This window comes from Vidua chalybeata, chromosome 2 (assembly GCF_026979565.1).
Source record: "Vidua chalybeata isolate OUT-0048 chromosome 2, bVidCha1 merged haplotype, whole genome shotgun sequence".
NCBI lineage: Eukaryota > Metazoa > Chordata > Aves > Passeriformes > Viduidae > Vidua > Vidua chalybeata.
In genome coordinates, this window is record NC_071531.1 from 48,647,704 (window position 1) to 48,661,497 (window position 13,794).

General features: G+C 39.1%; 1 protein-coding gene across 3 annotated transcripts in view; it reads right to left on the reverse strand.

Annotated features, from left to right (window-relative positions):
* Positions 1–13,794, reverse strand: part of SLAIN1 (SLAIN motif family member 1) — a 45,277-nt gene that overhangs the window by 1,640 nt on the left and 29,843 nt on the right. For 2 of the 3 annotated variants that reach the window (XM_053936380.1, XM_053936381.1), the window contains 2 exons: positions 5,742–5,906; positions 3,498–3,789 (listed from right to left, as the gene is read on the reverse strand). In XM_053936380.1, the coding sequence (XP_053792355.1) occupies positions 3,498–3,789; positions 5,742–5,906 (457 nt within the window). The remainder of the gene's footprint in view (positions 1–3,497; positions 3,790–5,741; positions 5,907–13,794) is intronic. The other variant, XM_053936379.1, reaches the window with a different exon arrangement.

Sequence of the window (13,794 nt, forward strand, 5' to 3'; positions counted from 1 at the left end):
TTATCAGCTGGAGAACTCCACCAATTTCTGCTCCAGACCCTCTTTTATCTGTAACAAGACATGTGACAATGTGTTTCCAGAGCCACCAGTTCCAGCACTACAACTCCTGACTGGAACTTACCATCCCCTGGGTCCCCACCCTCACACCTGGGCTGCATCTCTCATTCATCAATGAGGATTTCTAAAACACTTCCTGACCATCTTCCAAACCCTCCAGGTACTACTGAGGCAATTATTTGAAGTAAAACTCAAATAAGGAAAAACAACCGTCTGACTTGATCTAACTACTGGTAACACAACAGGCTCTGTATCTAATTTGCCACAACCATAATTTTGTCACAACCCAATTTGCTGAAAAAAATGTGTTTCGATTTTGTGAAACTATTTCATATAAAAGCAGACCTCAAGCCTTGTTTTCACACTGCTCAGCTTTTGTTATAAGTTACTGATGCCTCCTCTCCCTTCCAAATGCTTTTTTGCTGTAAAAAGGCAGAGATATCTTGTAAGCAGGCAGTTGGTAAGTCAGTCAACAGAGCAGCTTCAACTCTCTGCTACAATTGCTTTTTTAGTAGCAAAAACATTGCACATAAGTAAAAACAGTTGGTTAAAGTTAGATTCAGCCAAGCTGCTTTTGTGCAGCTCCACTTTGGTGCAGCACCATTTATCTTTGATATAAATCCAGTTACTTGAGACTAAGAACATAATCTGCCTCTGCTGCTTTCTGCAACTGCTGCTTTGGTTTCCAGAGAAAAAAGAATTATATGTAATAATCTTAAAAAAAAAAAAAACAAAAAAAAAAAAAACAGAGAGGGCAAAAAAAAAAAAAAAAAAAAAAAGAAGAAGAATTAGCTAACTTGAAAATAATTGTGACAATACTGCTATATATCCAGAGGTGAATCTCTGCTAGAGGGCACTGACAGAAAAACATGCCAGCAATGAAAACCATTTCAAACAAGCACAAGCTGTTGGTGTGACATCATGCTGTTTGAGACAACAGTTTTGGAGGGGCTGTAGCGCATTTCTACTTTTTCATCCCCAGCTGAATAGCAGCAACTGGCTCCAGTACAAGGCAGGAATAAGCAAGCCCAGGCTCCACAGGTATGCTTACATTCCTGCCACACTTGTGCCTGGTATCTGGCATGATCCAGACCCTGAGCTGCTGACTGACATTCTGGCTTTATGGGCACTGCAGGACAGCCCAGCTGTCCCACTCGGCTCCCTGCTTACCCTGCCCTAAGGGCAGCTGCCCCCACTGCCCTTCACACTGCATAAGGTTAAAACATAGAGAACTGGAAGGTGGGGTCTGCAAGAACCCCCAAGACTGGAGTTGGAAAGGGCTGAGGGTTGTGTGGATCCACTCAACAGGAGCAAAAAAAACAAGGTGCTGTCTTAGTTCTAAGCTAAGAAGAGATGGATTACACTATAACAATTTCTTTACACTGCTTGAATCACTGATGGTAAGGAGAAAACCAGTTAATATTTAGCCAGGTTATTGATCTCAGCTATGGTAATTTTTTATTACAAATTTTTAAAAGCACTCCCTCATCCAGTGTTTTATTCTATGCAGTAAATACTGAAGCTCCCTAATGCAACCCCAATATAGTATGTCTAAGAACCCATTTTAAGTATCTAAAATACCAGTAATTTGGCTACTTAACGGTCTGGCCAAAGGTAAGAAGACAGATTTGCTCTGAGTATGCACTTTTCCCTAAACATCTGATTTATTTAAAAAAACAAAAGACCTGTTCTATTTTTAATCAAGTCATGACTACAAACACTATTTAAGTTTGAAAGAAGACTTTTAAACCGATAATCAGAAATACCACTAATTATAAAATAGCACAGTGAAAAAAACTGACAACTGAATTCCTTCCAAGGAAAGTCTGTATGAACTGAAACTTCCTGTGTTTTTCCAAATGAATCTACAAAATTGAACGAGGGTGTTGAAGAACTGCAGGCTGACATCCAGTCTACCTGTGTGTTTCGAGCCCTGTGAACTCTGCACTCCCACAGTGCAAAGACCATCCATCTTCAATGATCACTGGCTTGGCTCTATGGCAACACAGGATGCTGCTAAGGCACATTTGAAGGAAAGGAGACAGCAGCCCAGACTTGTGGGACTCTAAATAGCTTTGTTACTGATTTGAATCAGTTGCTAATAAAAACAGTGTTGAGAGTACAGTGTCTCAGTCTCCCACTGAAACCTCTTAATTTTGTTTTTCTTTAATATTGATTGTTGTATGAGATGTTACAAAATAGCAAGGGACTGGTCTTCATGACCCAGAAAGGCTTCCTCACATGTTGCTATGAAAGAGTTAAGAGTTCTGAAGAAGAACATGAAGTAGAGGAAAGGAAAAAGAAAAAAGGAAAGAAAACCCTCAACTATAAAGAAGTCTAACAGAGAGAGCTTCCTGCTGAGAGCAAAGAAGGTTATAATGGAAATCTCATGGTACAGTCTTCATCAAAGAAGAAACCTGATGGCTCTTTATCAAAGTTTCACCACAGTTGGTCAAAATCTGTTGTAAGTCACATCAGTGTAATCCCCAAGTAACTCAACCAAAGAGAGAATGTGAACAATTGAACTTATTCTGGATCTAGCCACTATGTAGTGAAAAGTACAAAAATGATGAGAGCTAAACAGTGACAGTTCATCCAACAGAAAATGTTGTGGTCACACAGCAGGCCCTCACAAGAGGAGGGATGCGTGCAATGCGAAAAAAATAGCTGGAGGAGTTAACACAAGTTGAGAGAAGCTTTTCCTGGAGAAGACTTAATTCCTATTCATTACAGAACATGTAGCTAAGAGTTTAACCCCCAGCTATGATAAGGTGATTAAAACACATCTTTCATCAAGCCTATTTTATTGGCTGACCTAAAAATAATTAATTTGAAGATTAATTTCTCTCTTTTTTTTTTTCATGCAAAAATTTGCATTTGCTAAACAGTACAGCTTATTGCAACTATGTGATATTTCAGGATTCCCTGTGTGCCAATTGTCTCCCAGCTGGAATTGAAAAGATGCTGGTTCAACCCTTGACTGTACTATCCAGTGTATTTCCTTCTTCACAATGCTGTAGTGGTACAACTTGCATTTTTACAGACTACTGCCATTTACAACAACAGGGATGCAGCTCTTTCTATGTGAGCAATCTAAGATTGTGACACTGAAATAGCAGTAGGCACAAGTCAGGGAGAAGGTAAGCCACATCAGTTAATGGTATGAGGTTTGTGTTTGTTTGGATTTCTTACTGACAGGTGGCAATCCATTCCTATTCACATGGGATTACACACTATCCATTAGCAGAGTTTACTAGGGGCTACCAGCATGCATTGTCCATCACTATTTCTGGCAAGCAATCTTCCTCCCTTCTGTGACTCAGCGCTGGGAGACAGAAGCTTATGTTTTATAGTTCCATATTCAGGAGGTAAAAAAATTCCACAATTTAAACCTAAGCCTAAGCCATGCACACAGAGACTGAGGCCTGTTTAACTCTCACCTTCGAACTGGCTGTGCAATTTTACTTCTGGGAATGCCACTCCCATTGACAGCCAGCGATGGTCTTGGAAGAGCACTGCGCCCTACGATGCCTTGACCAGCAGTCTTGTTTGGCATTGGGATCCCAGTGCTGGAATACAGCTGAGAGTTGCTGGACACTGGAATACTGCTACTGTTACTACTCCCTTGTACGGTTGGGCTTACATAGGCAGTAGCTTTGAGAGGCTGTCTGACAGACACTGGAAAATGTCCCACACTGTGAACTCGGTGTTGAAGCTGACCTGGTGATGGAACTGTGAAGAGTGATAGAAAACAAATCAACAAGGTCAGTATGAAACAAATAAGACCAGGTAGGAATGCTCATTTCTAGATAGATCTGAATAAGGATAAACACACCATTATACAATTTACTTGCTGATTACAAACTGCTGAAAAAACTCTTGAATCCAATACTGTATCCAGTAACACTGAACTGAACTAAAATAAACTAAAATATCCTATTTCACCCCCATCCTGAAAAAAAAATCCCAGTCCATATTCATCCTTCTTTTTCCCCTCAAAGAGATTAAATTAGACACTATAAGCACACTAAATCCACCTACGCACATAGAGCTTTAAACAGGAGAAACTGCTGAATGTATAAATTAGTCACTGTTAGGTGATTTGGATTTCTGTAAGGTGGCATGCAACAACCACATCTTGTTCAAGCAAGACTGCATTAAAGCATTATGAAGCATCACAGAAGTTTAAGCTTTATGCAGGAAAACAATAGAAAGGCTATAAAAGGTCTTGAATGTAACGGCATATTCCACAGCTGGTGTTATGTAAACTATCATTTTAAATCAATGCTATGAGCTCCAGAAGCTTTAGATATAGATTTTTCTACCCAGTCCTGCCCTCTGGTGTACATTTGGCAGATATCACTTTCTGAGTCCATCTACCAAAAGCAAACTGTCAACAGCCTGAAGCATATAAATTAAGACACTACATTTAGAGCAATCCTTTTTCAAGTCTTTAAAAAAAAGGTATCTTTAAACCATTTAAAGACACAGGAAAAACTGCAGGGGACTGATTCAATTAAACTATACTGTCAATATATTGTTATGGAACTCTTATCACAACATAGCTCCTAAAATATTCCAGCACAGCCACTTATTATGAATGTTTTTTTAAAAAAGTATTTCAGAAAAATGGAATTTTATACACACACATATATAAGAACATGAACACACAAAGAAATACGCATTTCTAAAATAATAAACAAAATTAAACTCTGAATGCATGACCATGAAAATCCATGTTGAAGCCTGAACTATTTCCATTCTTATATTCAAGCAGGAGAAAATACAACAAAATAACCCATCAGTCAAGAATATTTTCCAGAAAAGAAGAAATTTAATTGAAGACATTTATGACTTGTGCTCAAATTTGAAAGAAATCGCCCACAGGAGAAGTTTTTGCCAACTTCTCCCTCCAAAACCTCACAGGAAATGGAAAGCATAAGTTAAATCCCCTCTTCCCATATTATTTATTTTTTCCTCTTTTTCCACAGGCTTCTGCCTGTGTCCAGTGAAATCCACTTCTCCAATTTCCACTCAAGAACCTCAACCATTGTGCTAGAAAAGATGGGTTTGGATCTTGATCTATCTTGCTCACATTCTACATTAATAATTCATCTACTTGATCAATACTCCCTTCATCAAGAAGTCACCTAAATTAAACCAATTACAGAGAAATTTTAATTCCCCCACTCAACAAGTATGTTATACTTGAGAATATAAGCCTCTGTTTACTGCCTTTCCTCAGAAGAAAGTGGCTCAACTTCAGGAGAGAAGTCATGTCTTTTAAGACAGTGTTTATACAGTGTACTGTACAACCAGCATTGTATAAATTACGAAGAAAAGCAGTTTTCAATTGTAGTATCAAAACTAAAAATGTGAGCTTACATGAATTAATTGCATTTTTGGTGTTTCTACAATATTACTATTTATTATTATTATTTCAGTTTTAATGCTGGCACAAGATAAATGGGCAAAGAAAAAAAAAGTGAAGAAACTTTCAATAACAAGACTGGCAGAATTTGCTTTCCAAAACAGAAACTTTGAAAATCCTGGGGTATATTAAAATCTTGTGCAAAAGAACAGTTTGCTTTTAATTTTTCATAGAACAAAGGATCAGTGACCAGGACATGTATTCTACCACTTTCTCCATCTCTTATGCTCAGCCAAAGAATACAGGTACTTACTACACGACTGCATCCTTGAAATCCCATTACTGGCTCCATGCAAATTGGAGTCAAAGCTCTGACTATTCCTCACAGTGACAGGAGAACCAGCAAAGCCAGCAGTACTGCTAATGGTGGGGGTGCTTGGCATCCGAGCAAGGTTAGGCATGCTTCTGCGGAGCTTGTCTGCAGCAAAAGAAGACAACATCCACAGTCAGGTCAGAACTTCCAACGAACACAAGCAGCCTCAGCGTCAGTCCTGTAGAAAATCAGAATTATAACGAACTATTTCAACAAAAAGAGAGGTTTTGCTCTACCAGAGTAATAAGAATATGGTATTGACAGCCTTCAAATTGAACCATTATGGCTATTGCAACAGAATGATTATTCTATTCACAAGTATTTTTAAAGACACAAATAGGCAGTACATTTGCGGAACTGCAAGGATTTAAACAACAAATAATGATTAGTTTCACATAGATGTGTAAAGTAGGTTGGGTGAACCATGCCCTAAATGTGCCTGTTTCTTTGCAGTGAATACAAAAGCAAGTCTGCACTGGCAGTCAGACACAGCTATTTACTCTGTGGATGTCAAAAGACAGATGAGAAATCAATCCCAAGTGATTTAAGTCTTGCTTTAGGTGCCAGTAAGATGCTACATAATTCCACTCAGAACCTAACCTTATTAGCATGCTAAGTTTCTACAAGCAGCCACATTGAAAAACTGCTAAGTCTTGATGCTGTTCAGTTGCTTAGAACTCTGGATTGATGTAAGAATTTTCAAATCTAGTGTTTCTCCCTCCTGCCTCACTTGTGGTACCTGATTTGGTAGGCACCTTCAGGTAGGGTTTTTTTTTTTTTTTTTTTTGTAGGGCTTTTCACAAAAAGAAAGCTGTAAATGCCCCCAGTGTTTTTGGGGCAGGTACAACAGTTAAGGCAAGTGTCTAAGAGGTCAGAAGACATCTTCAATCCTACTCACACCAGTTCATTTGAAGAGAGAAACTGAAACCTTCCTGACATCTCAAGGCAGCTTCCCAACCACAACACCATGAGGTAATCTAAAGGAAAACTCTTCTGGTCTCTTCTGCCATCAGGCCAGAGGGAGATGATTCAGTTATGTGCAATCAGAAGGGACTGGGAGAAAGGCACAGACTGAAGAACCTGGTCTTGTGATATGACAGACTTCAGTAAAGCACTGCTGTGGGAAAACAATGGGCATTTATTAAACTGTCATTGACAACATCACCGAGGTTTGCCTCTTGGCCAGGTTCAGAAGCACAAGTGTTTTGCCCTGCCGACATGGCTACGTCCCCGCTCATAGCATGGCCAGCACAGAGGTCACCAGCTCCTGTTCCTAACATAGGTTCCAAAGGCTGGTTCTTATACTGCAACAGAAAGCAGGGGTGTGCTTGTCTTGTCACAGCAGCTATGACTGCTGTCTCCCCCAGAGAGCAGGGCATTTCCAGACTGATGCTTTGGTTTTATGCATAGGAACCATACAGCACACTGCTTGGAACTGCTGGCATGGGTCGACCTCCTGGCTCATACACGGCAAGTTCAGTTCACAGAAAATGCAGATTTATTTAGAGATCTCTGTTGATCAGTCCACATAAATATACAACCTATTTAGCACCATCATTAGCTCCTCTAATCCTTAAAGCTGCTAACAAGTGAAAAGTAGTAAGACATGACAGTACAGTTCTATCTATACAAGTCATTAGGAGTCACTGACAGTAACTTCAGAATTTGTGATGCCTACATAACTCCAGCAACCTGTGCCACAGAAAGGCTGTATCGCCAGCAGGAAAAGGAAATGTAAGGTTTGAATCCCTGGAATCCAGAGTACAGTCAAATCCTAATAAAGAACTACAGCACAGACAATCTTTCACCAAACGAGTCAGAATTGTGCTTCAGTGACTAACTACGGACAGCGGCAGACTGAAACTGTCAATGGTACAGCAATTAGCAAGGGGTTTTACAACTGTGGTGCATCCAGATAGTAAGTATTAGTATCAGTGATGTAAAAATGTAAAAACAGTTATCAGGCTTTCAAAACTGTCCTGGGGATGCAAACAATAGCACCCATACAGCTAATGTATGTATCTATTTCTAAAGTATTCAAGAATTCTGCAAACTGAAGAGGGAACTATCACCCTATGAAACAATCCTTGGGCAAGAGTGGCAAAAAATAATCATGAATATGGGATTGTCTGTAGCTACAGTTAATTCTGGAGTCCTAGCCTAACCTTTCAAAGTACTAGGTCCTGAAATCCTAATTCAACATTACAGAGCTTGACAAAAAAAAGGTCTGAGCAGCAGGATGGCAGTAGGAAGAGGGCACTGCATAAAATAGCTTTTTAAGTATCATGTTGTATAGCAGAATTCTTTGGACTCTACATGCTCTTCCACTTAGAGACTGCATCAGCTACCCCAGGCATTATTAGTGCCTTGAACTGTCCAATGGATGCAGCTACAATAGCAGAAAAATAGGTACAGAAGTAGCTTGGATTTCCTCCATGTCTTGGGTGGCCATGTCTTTTGCCTCCTGTTCATTAATCAATCACTCCTTCTTGTTCCAGCAGTCTGCTCTGCTGCTGATTTCATTCAGTCCTTAGGGAGCAGATTCCTGCTGCACCTGCAAATTCTCATCCATCAAGCAGCAGTGTTACTTCTTTGATGGGTCCTTGTGTCTGCTGAGATAAATGACCCTGAAAAGCAATGAAAATAGTGGGTCAGTTTTGTGTTTGGAGAAAACCCAGAAATGTTCGCCTTGATGGCATTTTGCAGCTTTCATCTCTTTGGATAATGCATCCTCTTTCATCTCCTTCTTGAAGTTTGTTCTGTCACCTGCTTCCCTCCTAAGAACAGTAGAAATAGTCATACATTTTGTTTGTAAATGAAACTATGGTTCTTGAGAGCTTAATATGTGGAAGCAGAAGGTGGGAATTATGTGATTTTAATATTATTTCAGGCCACTGAGATATGAATAGATATGAACTTGCTGAAAATATATGAAAGAAAACAAAAATACTTTTCCAAGCTGCCTTCCTTTTCAGACCTCTTTGCTGTCCTAAGACTGATGAAAAAATTAACAGAGAGGAGGAGTAGAGATGTCTTCTCAGTTGAGAATTAATTTGCTCAAACAGTCCTGTTTGTGATGAACACTGAAATTTGCTACAGTTTCTGCTACCTCTTCTGCACTAATCTGGTTCAGTGATAAACCTAAAAAAATCATCAGTTGCTTGCAGCTGGTTTTGTTAGGAAGATGTGGATAGCAACATCAGTAAGGGACTTCAAAGGACCTACACTTGTTCAACAAATGACTGGACATGGCACTTGGTGTCATGGTCTAGTTGGCAAGGTGGTCGTCAGTCAATGACTGGAGTTGATGATCTCCAACAGCGTCCATAGTTACTACTGTGACCCACTACTGAGTCTCAACTACAACTTAGGCTGAAAAAATTATGGTGTTTTAAGTAGAATGCAGCCATATAAAGCATCACAGGTGTATCTTTGCCTTTCCCAGCTTTCTTTGAGATAAAATATTATGACCTACAGACATGTTATTGTTGAGGTATTTGAATATGTGAAGAAAATTCAAGGATAGGTCATGCACGGGGAGTTAATAATTGGTTCCTGGTTCTTTCCACCTTCTAAGAATAATTCACGCATACACACATGTGCTTGTCATTTTATGAGCTTTCTTTAGGCAGCATACATTGCCCTTTCACAGATCTGCAGCAGAATTGCCTACTTCATGTTTACACTTTTCCCCATACGTGGCATCCATGCTGAATTAGCCCACTGCCTCTACAGCAAAAGAAAATCTGGGAATTGTGAAATAAAGATCCTATCCCCTCATCTGAAAATGTACATGAAAAGGCCACCCCACAGCACAGATTGTATTCAGTACTACTAGCAACAGGTCAAAAAGCAGGAAAAAGTGCCCCTTCTTTGTCAAAAATTCCACAAATGTACAGTGAAGACAACAGTTCGCCTCTCACCCAGCTGCCTCAGTTCCGATTTTTTGCCAGGAATTTCTTCCCCTGATACTATTTCTTCTCTGAAGTCAGCTTGGGATCAGTGGCCCAGCTTCTTTCTGTCAGGACACCAGAACAGGCAGCACCTGTCTTCTGATCCTCATACCACCGGCGGCTGTCCCCGTTCCACTGCTGCTTTTCTTTTCCCTTCCCTGACCTAATACTATCACTGGCCGAAGATTAATTCCATGGAGCACGCAAACAGACCTTGTTCTCTGAGCAGAGCTGCTCCAGAAGACTCTTGGTGGACTGCCAGATGGGGACTTCTTGGTCCTTGGTCCTTGTTGCAGTCCTTGGTCCGTATCATCTTCTATCAGTCAAAATGCCTCATCCAATGAGGTTCTCCTTGCAAGAAGGGCTTAAGTTGACTGTACAGTGAAGTCTCTTAAAATCCATTTATTCCTTCACAGTTATTTTATGCAAGTGTTGTCAATGTTTTATTTGAACAAAAGGACTCCCAAACCTCACCAAAAGCACAGAAATGTAATACAATGAATCAGAATTATTGGTGTCTCAGAGAAATCTGTATCACCGTTTGAGCTATCTTAGCAGTTTCTCACGCATATTTAAATTTTTCACACAAATCCTGCAAATTCAATTCTGCCTTATCTGTATTGTATGCACAAATAGGTTGGGGTAAAACCATAAGGGAAAAACCCATGCTTCTCAATTATAAATATTATGTTCTATATTATGTAGACATTCAGAGTGTGTTCTGAAATTCTTAACAAACTTCTAGACTCTATAACAACTTCTCCTGTAGACTGTATTACAAGTTCACTTTTTGGGATTCATTTCTCTTCCTCACCTCTGAAGACTTGAGATCAGTATCTGCATTATATTTGTCACAGTTATAACATTTGTAACATCCCAAATACACCAGGGTCTTTTTAATGGTCTGTGGAATCACAAGCTGATACAACAGAGACATCAGTGTTTAAAAGCACAAACACAGATTAAAGAAAGTCCTTCAGTTAAGTGAGTGATGTCATTCTCAATAATGTCAATACCTACTTTTATTCAGAATTATTACTTCATCTCATCCTGGTTTCACATGCATATGTCTCCTGCCACAGACAGTTAGGGCCAATTAAAGATTTTTCTATTAGCCTTTCGTGAGTTCTCCCACTGATCACTGTCCTCAATATAATCCAAAGGTAGCAAAGTAAGATTGTTTTACTCCTTTTCTGTAAGAAAGTCTGCAACAATTTCCTAGAAAGAATTTTTCCTTTCTTACCGAGCAAGAGAGGTTATGAGCAGAGAACTTAATAATACATCTATGCTGAACCCGTATCTAAACACAATGCATTGCTGCTCTTCTATGTCTGCCTGGAGTTTGCTTAAAAAACCCAAACAGCAAATAGAAACCAAAACTGAAGCTTTCAAAATGAGGCAACTGTCAACAATGTCCATAATATTTCTGAAGTGTAGGCAAGAAAGTTACTCATAACTAGTAATTTCTGGAAAATAAGAACAAAGTTTTTCAAGTGAATATGGTATCTGTGGCTTTTTTTATGAAGGTGTATGCCAAGCATACATACAAAACTTAAAAAGCAACGTCAAAAGGTAATAGAAAATACACATTAAGATTAACCAGACCGAATGCTTTGCTACTCCATGAACCATGTATTTTTCATCCAACCCTTCTTACTGTATCATAATAAACTCCTTCTTTACCTAGAATAATTTGTCCAAAATACAAAGTTTCCAATTTTCACGTATTGTAAAAATGTACACTTTAAAATGCACATAAAATAAGTGGTGCCAGGAAAAAAGGTTGTAAGCAAGCTGATCTCAAGAGATGGAAAGTAGGCCTTAACACAAGAAAATCAATCCCATTTTCAGTATCTTGTCTGTCCTGGATTTTGATTACTCTGGATGATTTCACAGCACTCTAGTTAACCATTACTTCTGGCTTCAGAAAATCAGAAGTATAAAGGGCAAAAATACTATCAGCTAATTAATAAAATTACTAAACAGAAATAAAATATATTTTTAAAAAGTTGAAGTGAAAGCAGTTACTTTTGCATCAAAGTAACAAAAAGAATTTATATTTATGGAGAACATAAAGCAGAGAGCAGCGTGATTTTATGACTTTCGGTGGTATTTCTTCTATGAAAATGATTACATATAAAATATTCTTGATATTAGCAGTTAGCAGTTTTTTAAGTTCCTAACCAGTAAGTTCTTCAAATTAGACTAAGGGGAGAGAGACATAAGCATAAATCTTTCACTGCAAACATATTAAAAGCTTTATTGAAGTATAAAATGCACACTAACTAGACATACTCACTTCAGCTAATTGAAACAGATACTTAAAAGCTGTGCACATCCTGTCTCTCTGAGATTTTCTTTAAATTATCTATTTTCTGACCCACCAACCAATTACAAAACTCCCATAAATCAGAATACCTTAAGAACTTTACAAATGAAATTCTTCTGATGTTACTCATCATTACAGAACATTCAGCTGATTTAGGAAGAGGGTGTAATTAAACAAAGAGAACAAAACCAGACAGATTTCACACAAAGCTTACCTATTACTATATTCTTGCCAGAACTGGCAATAAAATCTATTCAAAAGCTAAGGTAACATACACACACTACAGACAGCAGTTGTGAAAATGCTGTTTAAACAGTAACAAGTACAGCCACAGCTCATGCTATAAGTGGCCGCACATACAACTTAAACACATTGCAACATATTTCACATTTAAACATATTGAGATTGGCATACACCTGCCACTTTATGCTAATGTTTACCAGGAGCCTTCCAGTACAGCAAGCTATTGGGGACTGGCAGTAAATGTGACTGACACCATTCATTCAGACATGAGTGGAATAAGGCGAGATAAAGAACCTGGACCTGAGAGTGGGGGTAACATGGTGTGGTATGGTTCAAAAGTATGCAATTTTATGCAAACCATTTATCTGCTATCTAAAATGCAACCCTGTGGATTGAGAACAAGCAGACCTTTGGCTGTAGTGAGGAACCAGACACCTGGTGCACAAGTCAGTGCCTATGTGAAGGTACCTCATGGCATTCTACAGATCCCGGGTTGCTTATGGAAGCTAAACAGCACTGACACAGGGTCATGGTGAAGCCAGGGTGCATCAAAGTAGCTCATATATAGCTCTATCCCAGCAGCTGAATTAGACCTTTCATACACAGGTGGACACCCACATCTCAGCACTTAAATGTAGGTGCTTCTCATCAGGTAAACAATACTATACTCCTAAAAGAGTTAGTAGAGTTTTCCAGGTTTATCACACCTTCACCGTATTTTTCACATGCAGGTAATTAAGTACTTCACCTAGAGGACCATGCCAAACAAAGATCACTGAAAGCACGTAGGACAGCATCCCTCAAACTATTTGCCCAAAGGCAAAAAATTGTAATTAAGCTAATTATGTAGACTAGTTTAGTGGAAATACTGTGTCAAAGCTAAATACTGGGATTTTTACCCCAGACTAAGTGTCAAAATTCAACAGTTACTTGCTGCTTGTTCTTTTATGAAAAGCTCTGTGAATGCCCAGATGAAGCAGAGGCCAGACCCTTGACTGCACATACAAGAACGAAAGTGATCTCTTTGGGGGAAGACAAAGGAATAAAGATTTAGGAAGACTGCTGGAATGGCCAAGAGCAGTACAGCCTGTGGTATGTGTGACCTAATTATTAATTATGGATCATGCTTTCCACATATACTGAAGGCAGAAACCAGAAGATCAGTTTTTCCATCTTCCACGCCCTTCCTTCTCAATTGCCCTAGCAAACTAACAGTGTGGAACACACCATCCATCACAGAGAGCAGACAAATTCTTGTTTTGCAGTCTACCTCCATTTCATCGTATAGGAATTCTTGAGAGACAACAAAATTGTTGCCAAGATGGTAAGTGCTGATGAGAAGATGTAATACTACACAGACATCCTCAGTACAGTGAACATTTGACTCCTTATCTCCTTGTCTGCCAAAAGAACACAGTCAAATACCATTGGTATTTGCCACTTAAGTGGATCAGAGTTGCATGCGTTA